At 38.0% G+C, this 21,852-nt stretch overlaps 1 protein-coding gene across 3 annotated transcripts in view; it reads left to right on the top strand.

Annotated features, from left to right (window-relative positions):
* The window catches only part of ZNF112 (zinc finger protein 112), a 45,785-nt gene extending 26,015 nt beyond the window's left edge, over positions 1 to 19,770 (top strand). For all 3 annotated transcript variants that reach the window (XM_045815413.2, XM_087870870.1, XM_087870871.1), the window contains 2 exons: positions 152 to 247; positions 13,302 to 19,770. In XM_045815413.2, the coding sequence (XP_045671369.2) occupies positions 152 to 247; positions 13,302 to 15,799 (2,594 nt within the window). In that variant the 3' untranslated portion in view covers positions 15,800 to 19,770. The remainder of the gene's footprint in view (positions 1 to 151; positions 248 to 13,301) is intronic.
* Positions 19,771 to 21,852: the final 2,082 nt, after the last annotated feature.

Raw genomic sequence — 21,852 nt, 5'->3', positions numbered from 1 at the left:
CTTCTAGAAGGAAGCACAGGAGAAAATCTTCATGACCTTGGGTTACACGAACAGTTCTTAGATACCAAAAGCATGATTCAGAAAAGAAAAAAAAAAGATCAGTTGGACTTCATCAAAACTTAAAACTTCTGCCCTCTTTGCCTTTCTGCAGGGAATCAGCCCTTCAAACCAGAGCTTATATTCCAACTGGAGAGAGAAGAAAAGCTTTTGATGATGGAGGCAGAAACCCAGGGAGAAGGGTATTTAGGTAAGAACCGTCCTGCAGTAACACGGCAGCTAGAGAGCCTCTCCTAAGACGTGAGTCAGAACATTCCAGGCCCTAAGGTGTCTAACCCCTTAGCCTCCTCTGGCTGTCCATATTTATCTGTAATTGTTTGTTTCTGCCCGTTCATTCTGTTCTGTACTGCCCATGGCTGCCCATCAGACCCGTCAGAGTTATGCTTCTGCTTCAGGTTCCTTGACTCGCTTTTCTCTTTGCCTTGAATGAACGAATTGCTTAATAGACTGTCTTCAGTCATCCGTGGGACAGCTGGTAGTCACAGAGTAAATCAGCACAATGGAAGGATACTCTAGAATGTTGTTTTCTGATGAAGGCCTGTCCTAATTCTAATTGTGTAGGGGTCCTTGAGCATAGATAGGCAGCCATTGTTCTCAAAAGATTAAGAATAGCCAGTCAACTAAAGTCAGTATCAAAAGTGCTGAGTGCCAACATCATACGTAATTGGTCCTTCCCATGCAGCAATTTCAACTGAGACATTCTTACATTAACTTCCTTATTCAGATGCCCGGCTCTTCATCTTCCCATTCTGTCCTCTCTTTTCATCCTCTTATCCTCTAACACCTGAAGGGTCTCTTGACCTAGCTACAGTTTTCTTAAAATTCTTATTCAATTTCTTTAAACTTAAAAAAAAAAAAGGCCAACAACACCAAAACCATCAGTTCACCCATTTCTCCCACCCCAACCCCTTCCTCTTGAAACCACCAGTCTGTTCTCTGTATCTGTAAGCTTGGTATCTTGTTGTATTTTAATCTACATATAAGAGAGATCATGTGGTGTTTGTCTTTCTCTGTCTGACTTGTTTCACGTAACATAATGCCCTTGAGGTCCATCCTTGTTGTTGCAAATGGCAAGATTTCATTCTTGTGGCAAATAATATTACACTATATATATATATATATATATATATACACACACACACATACATACACACATATATATACATGTATATATATACACGTATGTATGTACTATATATACTAGATACGTATATATATATGCATACACACACTATATACAGTTTTATATATATAAATATATATATATAGTTTTATATATAAAACCTATATATACTATATATACACATAGTACATATATACCAGTGTATGTGTGTATATATATGTGTGTGTATATATATATATATATATACTACAGTTTCTTTATCCATTCATCTATTGATGGACACTTAGGTTGTTTCCGTATCTTGGCTATTGTAAATAATGCTGCAATGAACATGAGGGTGTGTATATCTTTTTGAATTAATGTTTTCATTTTCTTCAGATAAGTACCCAGAAGTGGAATCACTAGATCATATGGTAGTTCTCTTTTTAATTTTTTGAGGAACCTCCTTACTGTTTTCTGTAGTGGTGGCACAAATTTCCCTTCCCACCAACAGTGCACGAGGGTTCCCTTTACTCTGCATCCTGGCCAACACTTTTTCTCTTTTGTCTTTTTGATACTGGCCGTTGTGACAGGTGTGAGGGGATATCTCATTATGGTTTTGATTTGCACTTCCCTGATTATGAGTGATGTTGCATATCTTCTCGTGTCTGTTGGCCATCTGGATGTCTTTTTTGAAAAATGTCTATTCAGTTCGTCTGCCCATTTTCTATTTGGATTGTGTGTGGGGTTTTGCTATTGAGTTGTAGGCGTTATTCATATATTTTGTATATTAGCCCCTTATCAGCTATATGATTTACAATTATTTTCTTCCATTCAGTAGGTGGCCTTTTTATTTTGTTGATGGTTTACTTTGCTGTGCAGAAGCTTTTTAGTTTGATGCAGTCCCACTTTTTATTTTTGCTTTTGTTGCTTTTCCTTTTGGTGTCAGGTAAAAAAAATAATCACCAAGACCGATGTCAAGGAGCTTACTCCCTGTGTTTCCTTCTGGGGGTTTTATGGTTTTAATCTATGGTCAAGTCTTTAATCCATTTTGAGTTAATTTTTGTTTGTGGTATAAGAAAGGGGTCCAGTTTTATTCTTTTGCATGTGGCTGTCCAGTTTTCCCAGCACCACTTGTTGAGGAGACTTCTTTTCCTCACTGTATATTCTTGCTCCTTTGTTGTAAATTAATTGGCCATATAAGCATGGATTTATTTCTGGGCTCTATTCTGTTCCATTGATCTATGTGTCTGTTTTTATGCCAATACCGTACTATTATTTATTTATTTATTTAAATTCAATTAGCCAACGTATAGTACATCATTAGTTTCAGATGTAATGTTCAATAATTTATCAGTTGTGTATAACACCCAGTGCTCATCACTATTTTAATTACTGTTGTGTTGTAATATTGTTTGAGATAAGGGAGTATGATGCATCTAGCTTTGTTCTTTCTCAAGATTGCTTTAGCTGTTTGGGGTCTTTTGCCATACAAATTTGAGGGTTGTTTGTTCTATTTCTGTGGAAAATTGGAATTTTGATAGGGATTGCATTGAATTTATAGATCGCTTTGGGTAGTATGGACATTTTAACAATATTAATTCTTCCAATCCATGAGCATGAATATATTTCCATTTATTTGTGTCGTCTTCAATTTCTTTCATTAATTCTTGTTTTCATTAATTTTGTGTCTTTTAATTTTTCCAACATATAGGTCTTTCACTTCCTTGGTTAAGTTTATTCCTAGATATTTTATTCTTTTTGATGCAATTGTAAATGGGATTGTGTTCTTAATTTCTCTTAGTTTGTTGTTAGATTAAAGAAATGCCCAGATTTTTGTGTATTGGTATTTTATTCTGCAACTTTACTGAATTCATTTATTCTAACAGTGTGGGTGTGGGTGTGGGTGTGGGTGTGGGTGTGGGTGTGGGTGGTCTTTAGGCTTCTATACATAATATGTCATCTGCAAGTAGTGACAGCCTTACTTCTTTTCCAATTTGGATGCCTTTTCTTTCTTTTTCTTGCCTAATTTCTCTAGATCTGTATGAAATGGGTGAGAGTGGACATCCTTGTCTTGTTCCTGAGTTTTGTTTCACCATCTGATTTTATCTATGGGCTTTTTATATAAATGGCTTTTATTATGTTGAGGTACATTCCCTTTATACTCACTGAGAATTTTTATAATGAATGGATGTTGAATTTTGTTAGATTCTTGTTCTGCATCCATTAAGATGATCATATGATTTTTGTCCTTTATTTTGTTAATGTGGTGTATCATACTGAGTTTTGAGAATGTCAAACCATCCTTGCATTCCTGGAATAAATCCTGCTTGATCATGGTGTATGATCCTTTTAATGTATTGTTGAATTCAGTTTGATAATATTTTGTTGAGGATATTTGCATCTATGTTCATCAGGGATATTGGCCTGTATATTTTCTCTTTTTTTATTCAGCCAACGTATAGTCCATCATTCATTTTTGGTGTAATGTTCAATGATTCATCAGTTGCATATAACACCCTGTGGCCTGTAATTTTCTTTTCGAAGTAGAATTTTCAAGTTAGACATTTATGTGAATCCAAACATGTTAGTTATATTTCTGGAGTCCATAAGACTCTGACAACTGTGTAGCTAAGGGTGCTCCTGGGTAGGCAAGAGTCAGTAAAAATTTTCAAAGGAAACTCTTTCACTTCTATAATGTTTTGCTGCCATCTCAGTTAAGATTCAAGGTCACACATGATACAATATATTCTTTAGATATGATACATTCTTTAGATACAACATGTTCTTTGTATTTTTAATATATTAATGTTTAATTTAATTTAATTAACTAATATTAATACACTGATTTTTCTCTTCAATGATACCTTGGAGAAATCCCACCTACTCAGAGATTATAACTTTTTTTAAAGTCATGGCTATATAATACAATATGTGGCTATAACATGCATCATTTCACCATTTTTTAATTGATGGGCATTAGTTTATCCCCTTCTTTTTTTACTAATATGAAAGTACAGCAATAAAAACCCCAATCTAAATGTCTTTGGATACTAGTGATTTTATTTCTGTGGAATAAATTACCTAGTGATTCAGAGATTCAAAGAGAAAACCCATCCCTTACCAAGCTTTAACTTTGGAATTATAACCCAAAGAGACATAATTATCCTCCATTGGCTTTCTTGCAGCCTGTAGCGACGGATTTAATTGATTTGGGTAAAGAAACATTTTTAAAATTAGTATTCTTACAACCACTCTCTTGGCAGGTCCCTCATAGAAGAAATCTCTCCATTTACAGTAGGAAAGAGAAAGATGTCAATAAATAACAGTTTCTAAACTATTCACTTCCTTGCAAGATTTTCTAACTTACAAACCATCCATCTTGTCCAAAGTTGGCATCCGCACAGATTCCCTCGATTCCCTTTTCCTGTGTCAGGCAACGAATATTCCAGATGAGAAAAACTACACTTATAAAATGAGTATGTATTCAAAATGCATTCAAAGATGACTATGTATTTCCTCATCTTTACTCCCTCCAGGTTAACCATTAAATAAACAACTGTTACAGTAGATATCAGACGGTTTTCAAATCTTCATTCTCTTGAGGATCTAATGTATAACTTTCCACGGGTGACCACTGTAAACTGAGAAAAAGAAGAAGTGGTAGTCTCAGGGTTCACGTATCCTGAGGGAGAGAAAGAATCTGTTTCAGGTGGTAATTTGTTCCTTGTGTTTTGAAACTTTAGCCCATGTAGGCCTGAAACTAAGAGGTACAAACCTACCCGTTGATATTTTTCCACGTTTCCACATTTGAACTTTGCATCTGAGCCTTGCTGTTGTTTCATTTTGAAGTTAATACCTTCCTCAAATACTTAGACAAGTGGTTTTTCATACTTTCTCAGTCACGGCCCCCAGTCTGTAATGTGACCCAGTACGGACGTAGGTATATTCACATATCTGCACATCTGAAATAAGCATTTCACGCAGTGATATCTGGACATGCAGTGCACCTCTGATATTTTCTGGTTTTTTTTTTTTTTTAATTGCATGCGTAATCTACTAAATTGATTTTAAGCCTCACAAATGGTGTCTCACCATCAGTGTTCTCATGCTCTTCGAGGTCATACGTTCTAATTATATCCAACAGTATCTCATAATCTGTTTTCAAAAGTACAGCCTTCCCTGCTGGTCACCAGATTGTGTCTTCTATATGGAAAGTTGATAAGCATAAATACTTAGAGTAAAACCAGTGATTTGTGATCCATGTCTGCATAAAGTCAACTTATCAACCCACATAAGCAAACAAAATCTGTTTCATGGAGTTGCCTGGTTAATTCTGTCAGAGGTAGAGAGTCAGCGGCCTGTTAGAGCCACCTGCAGCCCTTGCTGCCGTGAGGCGCCAGTCCCCAGGGGCTCTGAAAGATGACCTTTAACCAGCCCTGTGCCTTAGCAGTGCTAATGAAATCTGAAACTCCCAACAGGGATGGAAAGAAGTTTCTGGTCTGTTGGGCCAGGCAGGCATCATGGCTCCACAAACCAAGGGCTTCTGGGCTTTTCTTTCTTCCTTTCCTTTCCTTTCCTTTCCTTTCCTTTCCTTTCCTTTCCTTTCCTTTTCTTTTCTTTTCTTTCTTTGATTTGCAGTGTCATCTCTAATAATATCCAAACCATTCACTTCACTAACCATGAGATCCTTACTTTTAGTAATCTCCATCTTTTTTCTTTTTTTTTTTTTACATTTTATTTATTTGAAAGAGTGAGAGAGAGAGAGCACCAGCAGGGGTGGGGGCAGAGGGAGAGGCAGACTCCCCGCTGAGCAGGGAGCCTGACGTGGGGCTCGATCCCAGGACCCTGGAATCATGACCTGAGCTGAACGCAGACGCTTGACTGAGCCAACCAGGCGCCCCTTCATCTTTCAAGTGATAAGGTGCTCCCTGAAAATTATCTTGCTCTTCTCTCTCCTTTTGGTAATTTGCTGGCTACAGCTAGATCTGAATCCACTAAACTTTTCAGAAAAATATTTGGCAATTTTTATTTTCTCTGTGGGAAGAGACTGGAAGGCAGCAACTCTGTGCATCAATGAGCACAATACCTGGCAAGGGGCCACACCAAATCCACAGGGAAGCAGTGCTCCCTCTCACCAGGGATACATTTTCATGTTCTTGATAGCAAATTCTTGTGGCCCAACTTTTCTTATTTCTCAAAGGCACTAAACATACCTCAGTCCTTCCCAGTTTATATTCCTAGCTACTGTCCAGCCTCCTAGAAAGTCTGGGGATGGAATGACAAACTCCATAGCACACGTCAAGGATGTCAAATACACCAGGAGGAGTGTTGTGAGATTTTTATATCTGTCGACAACTGGAGAGAAACTTCCATGTACGCATTACCAGGAGCAGCTTAGGCATGAGTGTACATGTGTGTGTTTTATACACACACACACACACACACACACACACACACACACCAAAGGGGCACAACTCTTTTGGTTCTAATGACTCTTCTGGTGTCCTAAGGGACCCTGGGGCCAGAACCAGCATTTGAGCACCTTGAGGAAACCCAGAAACAAACTTCCCCATCAGTTAAGACCACAGTATTTTCAGAATACATATTAAGCTCTTTCAGTATTGAAGCTTCTCTGGCTTCATAGCACTAATTCATTTTTTTTTAATTTTTAATTTTTATTTATTTAAAAAAATTTTTAATAATATTTTTTATTATGTTAGTCACCATACAGTACGTCCCTAGTTTTGATGTAAAGTTCCATGATTGATTACTTGCGTATAACACCAGGTGCACCGTGCAATACGTGCCCTCCTTACTACCCATCGCCAGCCTATCCTTCCTTTTTTTAAAAAATTAAGTTCAGTTAGCCAACGTATAGTACGTTATTAGTTTTTGATGCAGTGTTCAACGGTTGATTAGTTTTGTATAACACCCGGTGCTCTTCAGATCACGTGCCCTCCTTAATGCCCATCACCCAGTTACCCCATCCCCTCCCCTGTTCTGCAACCCTCAGTTTGTTTCCTGGAGTCCAGAGTCTCTCATGGTTTGTCTCCCTCTCTGATTTCTTCCCTTTTTTTTTTTTTAATGCCATGAGGGGCGCCTGGGTGGCTCAGTTGGTGAAGCATCTGCCTTTGGCTCAGGTCATGATCCCGGGGTCCTGGGATTGAGCCCCTCGTCGAGCTCCCTGCTCAGTGGGGAGTCTACTTTTCCCTCTGCCCCTCCCCCTACTCTCTCTCTCTCTCTCAAAGAAATAAATAAAATTTAAAAATAAAAATAAAATGCCATGCGTCTACTGATGGGCCAGATTTCTTCAGCATTATCTTTAAATAATCTCTTATAGATATTTTCTTGCACTCTAATCTCCTTCTCTATCCCAACCTGATTGTCACTCCCACAGTGAAAAAGAACAGCTGAGAAGTTGGTGCTTTTCTTGAGACAGTCCCTAAGAATTCCTCATCTTTAATTCCGCTTCAGTTTATTATTATCTGGCACTGAACAAAGACACTTCCCATTCCTGTCAGTGGGTCTCAGCTGTTCTCAGCGTTTGCTTCAATGATTTTCATTCCCTTACGGCGTACTAGGGTATCACACATCACTGCGTTAATAATTGCGGCAACTGTAGTTTAACTTCACGTGTTAACCTTAACTAAACCTCAAGGGTTTTTTTTTAAAGATTTCATTTATTTGGGAAAGAGGAGAGCACACAAGCAGGGTGAGGGGCTGTGGGGAGAGGGAGAAGCAGACTCCCCACTGAGTGCTGAGCCCAATGCGGGGATCAATCCCAGCACCCTGAGATCATGGTCTGAGCCAAAGTCAGATGCTTAACTGACAGAGCCACCTAGACACCCCTAAACCTCAAGTTTTGTGGGTTTTTTAAAATAATTTTTTATTATGTTAGTCACCATACAGTACATCATTAGTTTTTTTTTTTTTAAAGATTTTATTTATTTATTTGACAGAGATAGAGACAGCCAGCGAGAGAGGGAACACAAGCAGGGGGAATTGGAGAGGAAGAAGCAGGCTTCTAGTGGAGGAGCCTGATGTGGGGCTCGATCCCATAACGCTGGGATCACGCCCTGAGCCGAAGGCAGACGCTCAACCGCTGTGCCACCCAGGCGCCCCCATCATTAGTTTTTGATGTAATGTTCCATGATTCATTGTTTGCGTATAACAGCCAGTGCTCCATGCAATACGTACCCTCCTTAATACCCATCACTGGCCTATCCCAATCTCCCACCCCTCTCCCCTCTGAAGCCCTCAGTTTGTTTCCCAGAGTCCATAGTCTGTCATGGTTCATTCCCCCTTCTGTTTACCCTCCCTTCATTCCTCTTTCCTTCTCCTACCGATCCAGTTTTAACACAACCTTTCATAAATATTTAGTGACACCAAACAGATGCTTATCTGGAATTACAATTCCCTGCCAAAATTTACTTTGTAATAGAAAACTTACCACATTTGCCTTACCTAACTTCAGACATAAGGAAGATGTGGAGAAAATGGCATGTTGCTAATAAAATATACAAATCTGTTTTTTAAATTACACGTATGTTTAGTCTGTTTTTCCTTATAACTTTTTTGATCGTTAATAGTGGTTCTGATATCAGATCTCAGGTTGTGATAGGCCGGCCAGTTTTATGCTCTAATATAAAGGGGTGTGTTTGTTTTCTGCATTTTGCCCCTCTGCTCCCACTCTACATAACCTGTTCTTGTTTTCATACATTATATGTTTCCCCCTGCAGACTGAATTGAAACCGTGATTCTAAAATTATAGCCTCCTGGCATGGAGTAGGGGTGGCAGAGCCATTTTTAACATGGATGATTAGAAAGTTAGAATTCTTCTCAAGCTCACATGGGACTTTCACCAAGAGAGACCGCAGTCTGAGCCGTAAGACACACCTTACCAAATTTAAAAGAATAGAAATCATACAATGTCTCTCTCAGACCACCATTGAATTATACTAGAAATCAATAAACTAAATAACTGGAAAATCTTAAAATATTTGGAGATTCAACAACACATGTCTAAATAACACATCGATTAAAGTAGAATCTCGAGAGAAATTTAAAGATATTTTGAACTAAATGAAAATTAAAACGCAACTTATCAAAATTTGTGGGATGCAGAGAAAGCGGTGCTAGGAGGGAAATTTAAAGCACTAAAGGTATATATATTAGAAGAGAAGAAAGATCTAAAATCAACCATCTAAGCTCCTACCTTAGAAAATAGAAAAAGAAGAGCAAATTAAATCCAAAGTCAGCAGAAGAAAAGAAATAATAAAAATTAGAGCAGAAATCATATTGAAAACAGGGAAGCAATAGAGAAAAAAAATGAAAACAAGGTCTGGTTCTTTGAAAAATTAAAATCAGTAAACATCTAGCCAGGCCAACTAAGAAAAGAGAGGATACAAATTACTAATACAAAACATGGAAGAGGGGACATCACCCAGGCCCTATGGGCATTAAAAGGATAATAAAGGAATACTGTGGACTAACTCTAAGCCCACAGATTTGATAACCAAGATGAAGTGGACCAATTCCATGAAAAGCCTAATTTGCCAAAATTTAAATAAGAAGAAATCGACCATCTGTTAAGGAAATTGAATGGATGACTGATAACCTTCCAAAACAGAAAGATAGAACTCTTTCAATTGTGAGGAAAAGCAGTGGAGACACAAGAAATCCTCCAAAGTTTAAATATACTCTCACAGAGCTAAGTCTCAGTTGTGGTGAGGAGAGGAGCCAGCTGTGTATTTGTCTGTATCCTCTACTGCCCGCAAGTGCCTTCTTTTCTCTTACTATCTAAAAGGTCAGTAAGACTCCGGGAAACAAGCTGAGGGTTGTGGAAAGGGAGGTGGGTGAGGGATGGGGTAACTGGGTGACGGGCATGGAGGAGGACATGTGATGTGATGAGCTCTGGGTGTTATATGCAATTAATGAATCGTTGACTACTACACCAAAAAAAAAAAATGTCAGTAAGAATGCAGGGTCATCTCAGCCTGGGTCACCTGAATTGATATTCTCGACTAACTTCTATCAAAAGAGGAGAGAAAAAGAAAATATAAATTGAGATTTTTTTCCCTCTTAATTGATTATTATTAACTATTACTAACTAGGGGCGCCTGGGTGGCATAGCGGTTAAGCGTCTGCCTTCGGCTCAGGGCGTGATCCCGGCGATCTGGGATCGAGCCCCACATCAGGCTCTTCTGCTATGAGCCTGCTTCTTCCTCTCCCATTCCCCCTGCTTGTGTTCCCTCTCTCTCTGGCTGTCTCTCTCTCTCTGTCGAATAAATAAATAAAATCTTAAAAAAAAAAAACTATTACTAACTAGCTAACTATTAAATTTAAAGGACTTGGGGCGCCTGGGTGGCACAGCGGTTAAGCATCTGCCTTAACGTGATCCTGGCGTTATGGGATCGAGCCCCACATCAGGCTCTTCCGCTATGAGCCTGCTTCTTCCACTCCCACTCCCCCTGCTTGTGTTCCCTCTCTCTCTGGCTGTCTCTATCTCTGTCGAATAAAAAAATCTTAAATAAATAAATAAATAAATAAATAAATAAATAAATAAATAAATAAATAAATAAATAAATAAATAAAGTTAAAGGACTTGTTTGGTATTTACAACACCTATAACATTTTTGTTGTTGAATTCGTTCATAGAGGATGCTGGCATGATTGACTTTCTCCAGCTCTAAAGCAGAATAAGAAGATGAGATAAATTCTCAGCTTTCCTACTTGAAATGAGGTCTTTTAGTGCTATTTTGCAGTGCATATTTTCTCCATCAGATAAGTTCATTTATGAATTTGACTTAATACAATTTCTCATCAGCACCCTGCCTTTGGTACTAAGATAGAACTTAAATGTTGAGAGAAGGAAAGGAAGTGTCGAGGTGTTTAGGTACGCACCACTGGCTAAAGGAAGTTCAGGTTGCTCTTGTTAAATGTGTGATTTTTCCATAGAGCCTGAAACTAAGTGAAATTACTTTTTTTTTCCCCTTCCTGTATTGCTTTAGCATTGTAAAGCCACTGGTCAAAAGGGAACTTTAATCTCTTAAATATTTGAGAGGGGTCATGTCATAAATGATGTACAAATTCTATTGAAACTGGGTTTTGACCAGCAAGCCGCCATCATGTCCTCAAGCCACCATGTCAGTCCCAAAAGATAGAACATATTAAACTGTATCTCTATGGATGTATACTGAGTGTTTCTGAGGATACCAAACAAAACTGTAAGCATTATGATGAACTCTAGCTGGAGGCCAAACTTCTCATGCATAAGCTATTTACTTTATCTACCTCCTGTAGTATGGCCCTTCACTTCATCTTTAGGTGATAAAATATTAATGTAATAATTGGAAGCTTGGCTTTTGAGAATCCAGAGACATCACTAAGTGGTTTGTTGTTGTTCTTTGTTTGTTTTTGGCGAGGGGGGGGGATTGACAAGGGGGGGGAGAGAGACAGAGAGAGAGAGACTCTTAAGCAGACTCCAGCGCCCAGCCTGGAGCTGACTCGGGGCTCGATCTCACAACCCTGAGATCATGACCTGAGGTGAAATCAAGAGTTGGACACTTGGGGCGCCTGGGTGGTGCAGTCGTTAGGTGTCTGCCTTTGGCCCAGGGCGTGATCCCGGCGTTCTGGGATCGAGCCCCACATCAGGCTCCTCCGCTAGGAGCGTGCTTCTCCCTCTCCCACTCTCCCTGCCTGTGTTCCCTCTCTCACTGGCTGTCTCTCTCTGTCAAATAAATAAAATATTAAGAAAAAAAAAGAGTTGGACACTTAACCAACTGAGCCACTCAGGCACCCCACTAGCATTTTCTTTTAAAGTACCAAGAGGAACACGTATGGATGTGCCATCAAGGGTTACCCTGCAGTCACTGCAGTGCCCTGGAGCCTAGTGCCACCCAGTCATCAGTGGCATTTTCTTTTTTTCTTTTTTTTTTTTTTAAGTTGGGGATAATAGGGGGTTACCCATAAGATTTTATACAAGAAAAAATACAGTATTTTAAGTTATTTTAAAAATTAAAAAGACTCAATCCACAAGAGATTCCTGTGACCTTGGCTTTTCCCATCAGCAAGTGATCCCCTAAGTGTAGCCCTGCCTCTTATACAGCTTTTCAACTTTGTGGCAAAACTGCCATCACCAGTTTCTTTCCCATGAACAACACATATACGTGCCCTTTTAGTTCTGAGAGTGAGAATGACTCACCCTGGGATCTATTCATTATATGCTGTCTGCTTGTAAGCTGAGTGTTAATAACTAAGTGACAGACCATTTCCACCCAAATATGCCTGTCCTCAACTCTTCTGGTACTTCAGATTTCCTAAACATCGAAGTATTTTTCCAGTAAAAGGACACAAGCCAAAGTCAATGTTCATTGAGTTTTGGTTTTTGATGATTTGCCTCAAAGGACACCTAAAGGTGCCGGGGAACTTTGCTGTGCTCCCTCCCTCCACCTCCATTTTTTTTTTCTGTCTTCGGAGTTGAATTCTGTCACAGTGTTTCACATTCTGACCAAACAATGGCCTTTACTAATTGTGAAATACCTTTTTTTTTTTTAGATCAGTTGAAACTTATGGCATACAGTGACTTAGAAGAGTTTATTATTCTCATGAAGATAAATAGCTTATTAGAGAGAGGCCATATGATGCCTCGGGCATAGAGATCTGTGCTTACTTTCCTCTGCACAGCATTTAACACTTTCTCCTAACACAAACTAAAACATTGCCATACCCACATGCCAGAGAAAACAAAAGTTATTATCAGAATAAAAAGCATTTGTCCACTTGAATCCTATTCTTTCTAATTTCAGAATACCCCCTTCTATTTTGTCCTTGGGATCTCCAGGCAACCCATGATAAAACTTACATGGTTTTACTAGGCCTTTTGAATAGGGCTACCATGTTTGATGTTTCCAGGTTGTGTTGCAAAGCCCTGATTTTGAGGCATACAGATAGCCTGAATTATGTGGAACCCGGAATATGATATAACCAAAGAAGAGCCATTTTCTAAGTACTCTTAGGTAGTAACATGAATTTTCCCGTAGTTCATCGAAGTTTCACGTCATGACCTAAGTGCCAAATCTTGAAATCTCTGAATAAAAACATTCACTTGTGCACGTCTAAATTTTCTTTATCATTATAGGAACCAAGAGTCAACACAATATGGATAGGAATCAAGAAGTGGGATTAGGCTACATTTCTCCCAAAGAGCTTTCTTCCCAGAAGACCTGGCAACAAGGTGCAGGAGGGTTAACCAGGTGTCAAGATTCCATGAAAAATTTTCAAGGGAATATTTCTCAGTTGCACAAACAAGGTGATTTCCCCTGCCAGCTTTGGGCAGGAGTACCAATTCATATTTCTGAAGATGAGAACTGTATATTGACTCATATAGAGGATGTTTCCAATTGCCTAAAAAGTCAAGAATTTCCATCTTGGAGATCCCAGCATTCTTGGAGGAAAATGTATCTGACCGAGTCACATAATTATCAATGTAGATGTCAGCAAATTTTGATGAAGAATAATTTCTGTAAGTGTGACAGCACCAGTTGGATATCACATCACAATGATAATGTGAGAGTACACAGAAAAGAAAAAAACTACAGCTGCCATGACTGTGGAGGGAACATGAAGGTTTCATCGCTTAATCAAGACTTAATTCAAACAGGGCAAAAGCCCTACCCCTGTAATGAGTACAGAAGAGCCTTCAGTGATGATTCCAGCTCAGAAGTTTATCAGCAGTTACACTTAGAAGGGAAGACCTATTCCTACAGTCCATGTAGAAAGGGCTGTAGTTATAGTTCAGCTCTTCATACTCATCAGAGTGTTCATAGAGGAGATGATTGTGCTTTTGAGAGTTCACATCTGCAATCCCATCAGAGAGAACATACAGAGGAGAAGCCATGTAAATGTGGATATGGTGAGAACTTCGATCAGTGCTCCTCTCTCAACACTTGTGAACTTAATCACACAGGGGCGGCATCCTATAGATGCAATATTTATGAGAAAGACTTCAGTCATAGCTTAGACCTTAATAGTATTTTTAGGGTCTGTACTGTGGAGAAACCCCATGAATATGAGGAGAATGGGAATGTCTTTAATCAGAGTTCTTGTCTTCAAGTCCACCAGAAGATCCACACTGAAGAGAAACTATACACAGATGTGGAATATGAGAAGGGTTTTATTTGTAGCTCAAATCTTAACATTCAGCATAGAGTTCGCATGGAAGAGATTCCTTATAATTCCAAGGAATGTGGTAATGACTTCAGTCTGGTCTCACATTTTCAGGACCTTCAGATAGTCCACACTAGGGAACAACCGTATAAACATTATGCATGTGGTAAGAGCTTCAGCCAAAATTCATATCTTCAAGGTCATCAGAAAATTCACATTGGAGAGAAAGCTTACAAGGACTGTGGGAATGGCTTCAATTGGAGTTCAAAACTTAAAGATTGTCAGAGAGTCCACGCTGGAGAGAAGCCATACAAATGCAATGCATGTGGTAAAGGCTTCAGTCATAGATCAGTTCTTAATGTTCATCAGAGAGTCCACACAGGAGAGAAACCTTATAAATGTGAGGAGTGTGACAAGGGATTTAGTCGGAGTTCATACCTTCAAGCCCATCAGAGAGTCCACACTGGAGAAAAACCATACAAATGTGAAGAGTGTGGGAAGGGCTTTAGTCGCAATTCATACCTTCAAGGCCATCAGAGAGTTCACACTGGAGAGAAACCATACAAGTGTGAGGAGTGTGGGAAGGGCTTCAGTCGAAGTTCACACCTTCAAGGCCATCAGAGAGTCCACACTGGCGAAAAACCATTCAAATGTGAAGAGTGTGGGAAGGGCTTTAGTTGGAGCTTTAATCTTCAAATTCATCAGCGAGTTCACACAGGAGAGAAACCCTATAAATGTGGAGAATGTGGTAAGGGCTTCAGTAAGGCTTCAACTCTTCTGGCCCATCAGAGAGTCCACACAGGAGAGAAGCCATACCAATGTGACGAGTGTGGTAAGAGCTTCAGTCAGCGGTCATACCTTCAAAGCCATCAGAGTGTCCACACTGGAGAGAGACCATATATATGTGAGGTATGTGGGAAGGGCTTCAGTCAGAGAGCATATCTTCAAGGTCATCAGAGAGTCCACACTAGAGTGAAACCATACAAATGTGAGATGTGTGGGAAGGGCTTTAGTCAGAGTTCACGCCTTGAAGCACATCGGAGGGTCCACACAGGAGGGAAACCGTACAAATGTGAGGTATGCACAAAGGGCTTCAGTGAGAGTTCACGCCTTCAAGCACATCAGAGGGTTCACACCGAAGGGAGGCCCTATAAATGTGAGCAGTGTGGTAAGGGTTTCAGTGGGTTTTCAAGTCTTCAAGCTCATCACAGAGTCCACACTGGGGAAAAACCATACAAATGTGAGGTGTGTGGAAAGGGCTTCAGTCAGAGATCAAACCTTCAAGCTCATCAGAGAGTCCACACAGGAGAGAAACCATACAAATGTGATGCGTGTGGTAAGGGTTTCCGTTGGAGCTCAGGTCTACTTATTCATCAGAGAGTCCACAGTAGTGATAAATTCTATAAAAGTGAAGATTACGGTAAGGATTATCCTTCATCAGAGAATCCATACAGAAATGAAGTTCTATAAAATATTTCTATTTGTTTTGAAGTCCTCAAATAGGAACTGAAATTTTCCATTCACTAGAGTTATTATAGTAGAAAAAATTTCTTTAATGAAAATTTAATGTTTCTGCCCAGCCTCAACATGCACAATAGTCAGACCACACAGCAGAGACATCTAACAAGAGAGTTTCCATAAGGGATTCTGTCATAACAGGCATTGCACGTAACTTTTAACTATCATTGTACTAGCGCTTATAAAAGGTAAGAGTAACAAAGGTACAATGATGAGTGTGCCTAAATCCATGTCCACTCTAATGTAAGCTTAGTGAGGGAAGGGGCTTTATTCATTGCTGAGTTTACAGAACCATGACATTGCATAACTCAGTGTAGGTGTTCAGTATGTTTTGCCTAATGACTAAAAATGTATAAAAGTATCATGCTTAAAATTTTTATGAAGCTCATTCCCCCCCCCAAGAAAAACCCATTTAAAAATGTATTTGGAGGAGGAATCCTGCAAGTAACCTTAATATAAGCACTTCAAATGGGAAAATATTCCTTGAAATGTAGGATATCAAGCAATATTGCAATCTGAAATTACATGAATTTGGCTGTAACTCTGGGGATTGGTTCCCATCCTTTGTCCTGTCTTAAATAGGATGAGCTGAATTCTTACCATTTGGTCTCTTTCTATACAGTATACCATCAGTTTAAGTTGAGCGCTGTGTGTGTGTGTATACACGTATGTGCACTTTAAATGACAATACAAACTGATAAACAATGTTTTTGGTTACACTGCATTTTACACAATTGACTTTTTACTCCTGCCTTGTGTGTTAAGGCAGTTTTACTGTAATATTTGCAAAGTGTCAGAAATGGTTACTAATGAAAAATACTTTCTTAATAAATGTCGAAATCACAATACTTTGGTTCATTAGTCTCCATATTAATGTCAAAGTTCTTTTGATCTGACTGATTTCTAAGAGTTATAGCCTTTGTCCAATTCAAACCTCCTTAGGCAGAATCTTTGATGCTTTTGTAGGGCTTTAATTTTATCAGGTTCTCCATCCCTGTCCTCCCACTCACACAAAGAAAGGAAAAATCTTGAGTTTTTCTAAACATCTTGTCAAATGTATTGGTTATTAAGATAGAAGTGTCTTTTACTTGCTAGTCTCTATCTTCCAAAAACAATGCATTCTGTTGGTGGGATTAAAAAATACACAAGTTTGTTAGAGTATATATATAGTGTACACGTACTATATATAGTATGTATAGTATTTCTAGGTGGGTATGCATATTTTACTGTATACATATGTATGGAAATTATATATATAAAATATGCATAGCCCCCTGGAAACATAGAATAATACATACATACATATATATGTAAAATGTGCATACCCACCTGGAAACAGATTAATAATTTATGATAAAGCAGTTTTAATAGAAAAAATTTGTACAATGAGGGTAATTTTTTAAACTGGAAATAAATAGGGGTTTGAATAAATTTCTCCAAGTTCCTATAAAATGGAGTTACAGAAAGTAAGGAAACAATCTAAAATGACAAGAATCGTGCCTATTGTGTAGTGAAAATGTGGATTGTACCCTCATAATATCCAGTTAATTTAAGTCTGTATACATATATGTTCAAATACATGCTTCATAGATGATGTATGAAAGATTATTCATCATCATATATACAACAGTTTTCTCTGAGAAGCAGGATCTTGGCTTAGTCTTTTCTTTTTTGTACTTCATTTAAAGTTTTTTTCAACTAACATTTACCAATTTTATTGAAGTAGTAAAGTACTGGGATATCATCCTCTATAGTTAGGAACTCATAATGTGATTGCTCTATTTCACTAGATAGCATTATGGCCAAAACTAAAGAATAAAATTCCTGAAGTTAATTTTCAAAATTCCCTGGGTTTTTGAGGATAAAGATAAATTAGGTGTCAGCACCTTTATCTTTCTGTGAAATTTCTTTAGGTCTCAAAAACCATGCAGCCTAGAATGCCCTAGTACAATTCGGTAGTGTTATAAATTGGTGCATTATCATTTTTCTGTTTCCCTCCTTGGATGATCAAGGTGACCAAAGTACCCACTTAACCTGGCTTCCAAGGTGCTATTTTGAGTTGCACAGTATCAAGAGAAATCAGGGCTTTTAGTGCATTTCTTTACTGTCATCACCTACAAGGGAAGATCATGAGAGCTCCTGGTGGTTTTATCATTTAGGGTGCTTTTAGTTGTAAGTGACAACAAATGTAACTTAGAGTTGCTTGAACCAAACATATTTCTCCAGTTCATATAAATGAAAAGATACAGGTAGGTAAGACTTGGGTCTGGGTCAGCCAAGGAGGTTTTGTATTGCTTTTCTTGAATTCTCTCACATCTGTTCTTTTGTGTGAACTCTTGTCTTTAGATTGGTCACAAGATGGCAGTATCACCTTTTTTACTCACAGATGAGGGAAGAGGACTCTGTCTCATTTTTAGGGTTATGTAGTCCTACTCCCCCAAATGTATAAGATCTCTGTCCTCTCCAGTCCCCACTCAAAACTGAGACTGATCCAAGACAATAAAGAATATCCCTCTTTCCCGTAAATAGGCTAGCTTGCTCCTAGTATTAAGCAATAGCAGGCTACATCAGGAAAATGGCAAGAACGTGGACAGAGAATCCTGTGGCACAGGTACACAGGGATGGGCAAAAGCTGAGGGTGAAGAAGGAATATTGAGAAAAATCCTCCAGCACTCCAGCCCCTACGCTAAGCACCAGGTAACATTATAAAAATTTGAAGTGGTGTACTGAAGATAAACTATTGCAACAACAGAATTTAATTCCAACTTCATTCCTGACCAGATTGGTTCACCCTAACATCCATGCAGAATAGCAGTACCCAGTTGCAAGCAAAAAAAAAAAAAAAAGAGTATTTACTTTCAGTCTCCACTGTTTATACATGGTGTTTGGCATGCAATCAAAAAATTACAAGATGAAAAGAACAAACAATCCTCTGCCAAGCAACAGCAGACTAATTAATAAACCACACATTAAGATGAGCATATTTTGGAAATATTAGAGAATTTTACATAACTGATTGATGTGTTGAGTGCTTTTGTGAGAAGGGGAGACAATATACATGAATAGGTGGGGGATTTCAGTGGAAATTAACAAAGATTCAAATAGGAAACGCTGGAAAAGAAAATTTATCACAAAGGATGCTTTGAAGTACTCGTGAGTAGGCTCAACAAAGCTGGGAAAAGCATCAGAACTTGAATGTAGGTCAATTGAAATCATCCAAACTAAAGCAAAAAATGAAGAACACAGACTATCAAAGAACTGTGGGAAAACTTTCGTATGGTCTAATATATATAATTGGGAATCTAGGAAGAGAGGAGAGAAAGAATGAGAAGAAAAATATTTGCAGAGGTAATAGCTGAGAATTTTCTGAAAATAATAAAAGACCTCTACCAGATTCAAGAACCTCAAGAGTACCCAAGCAGGATTTAAAAACAAATAAACAAAAACTTGATCTATTATTGCCAAATAGCTGAAAATGAACAAGGCAAAGGAAATATTGACAGCAGAGAAAAAGGACACATTACATACAAGGAACAGAGATGAGTAAGAAAGCAGACTTCTTATCAAAAACCATTCAAGCCAGAAGTCAACGGAGTGATATCTTTAACATTCTGAAACAAAATACTGTTAATCAAAAATTCCTAGCCCAATGAAAATGTTTTTCAAAAAAAATGCAAAATAAAGATTTTCAGATTAATAAAAGCTAATAGATTTCACTACCAGCAGATCAGCACTATAAAAAATATTAAAGGAATTTCTATAGACAGAAAGTATATACCAGAAGTAAATCTGGACCAAGAGAGGGAAGAAAGAAAAAAAAAGAAAAGAGAAAAGGAAAAGAAAGAAGGAGAAAGAAAGGAAAGAAGAGGGAGGGAGGGAGAAGGAAGGAAGGAAAGAAGGAAGGAAAAGAGAAAGCAAGAAAGAAGGAAAGAAAAAGGCGGGAGAGAGGAAGGAAGAAAGAAGGAAGGAGGAAGTAATGGAAAGAAATGGAAAGAAAGAGAATGAACGAACTTGGAAAATGCTTAAAATTGAGGCAAATATAAAATAGTTTTTCTTATTTTTAATCACTTGAAAATACTCATTAAAGCAAAAATGTGAGCAAAGTTCTGTGAGTTTATAGCATATATAAGAAGTAAAATTTAACAATACCATAAAACAGCAGAGAGAAATTGGAAGTATGCTGTTCTACACTACATGAATCGGCATAATATTAGAAGGTAGACTGTGAAAAATTACAGGTGCATATTATAAGCCCCAGAGCGACCATTAAAAAAATTTAAACTGGTATATGGCTAATAAGGCAATAGTAGAGACAAAATGGAATTATTAAAAAAAAAAACCTCAATCCAAAAGCAGGAAAATTAAATAAATAAGACATGGTAGAAATAGTAAACATTAGCATGATGGTAGGTTCAAATCCTGTGATATCAATAATTACATTAAATGTAAATGTTCTAAATATACCACTTAAAACAGAGATTGTCAGATTGGATAAAAAAGCAAAACCTAACATATGCCATATGTTTTCTGTAAGAAACACTTTTTAAATATAAAGAGGTAAGTAGGCTAAAAGACTAAGGATGAAAAAAGGTATGCCATGCTAAAACTAATCAGAAGAAAGCTGGACTATCTATATTCATATCAACAAAGAATTCATACAAGGATTATTACCAAGTTTACAGCAGGTAACATACAATTCTAAATGTGTATGCACCTAACAACAGAGTTTCAAGATTCATGATGCAAAAACTGATAGACAACCAGAAGTATATTTGGAAAACTAAATAGTTCTCTTAGTAACTGACAAAACAAGATGACAGAAAATCATTAAGGATATAGGAGACTTGACCAACACTACCACCCAGCTTGACTTCTTTGCCATTTAGAGAAGACTTCATCCAACAGTGGTTGAATACACTTTACTTTCAAGTGCATTTGGAACATTTGCCAAGATAAATCATATTCTGGGACATAAAGCAAACTATTCCAAATTTAAAAGTAAAATCATGCAAAGTACGTTCTCTAAACCAAATGGAATTAAACTGTATCAAGCAAGTGATACCTGTTGCCAACCACGAAGAGCAGCAGTTCCAGAATGTCAACCCATTGCATGGCTTGCAGGTGTCAAGGTCCCTGTAAATATTAGGGACAACTTCACGAGAAGATTAGGGACATCTTTATGCCTATAAAATTAACAATTTCAGCAAAATATATGAATTCCTTGAAAGACACAAATTACCAAAGCATACACAAGAAATGGACAGCCTGGATAGTCCTATATCTCCTAAACAAGTTGAATGTGTAGATAAAAACCATCTAGCACTGAGTGTTACATGCTACTGATGAATCACTAAATTCTACCTCTGAAACTAATAATACAGTATACGTTAATAAAATTGAATTTAAATTTAAAAAAAGTCTAGCAAAGAAAATCTAGGGGCAAATGGCCTTACTGGCAAATTCTAGCCAAAGGGCATGAGGGAAATTTTTGGACTGATGAAGTGTCTCGTATCTTGATTTCAGTGACGTATATGTTAGTCAAAATCCACAGAACTGTATACTAAAAAGAATAAATACCATATGTAAATTCACCTCAATAAACTGCCTTGAAATGAATGCCTGGACATTGCAAATAAAATTGTATAGAAAAACTCAATGTGTAAGTGAAAATATTTGAAAATTCAAACTCACCACTCAGATACATACTGTGAATACTTTGATCTATGCCTCATGTTACACAGGTAAATACCTCTGTATAATATTTTTCAAAACTACAATTACAACATGCATACTACTTTTTAACTTTTTTTTTTTTTAAAGATTTTATTTATTTATTTGACAGAGAGAGAGAGACAGCCAGCGAGAGAGGGAACACAAGCAGGGGGAGTGGGAGAGGAAGAAGCAGGCTCTCAGCAGAGGAGCCTGACGTGGGGCTCGATCCCAGAATGCTGGGATCACGCCCTGAGCCGAAGGCAGACGCTCAACGATTGAGCCACCCAGGCGCC

The sequence above is a fragment of the Ursus americanus genome, chromosome 21, assembly GCF_024610735.1.
Source record: "Ursus americanus isolate L20-20 chromosome 21, mUrsAme1.1.p, whole genome shotgun sequence".
Classification (NCBI taxonomy): domain Eukaryota; kingdom Metazoa; phylum Chordata; class Mammalia; order Carnivora; family Ursidae; genus Ursus; species Ursus americanus.
Note: the sequence above shows the minus strand (reverse complement) of the source record. Positions and strands in the feature narration are given on the sequence as shown.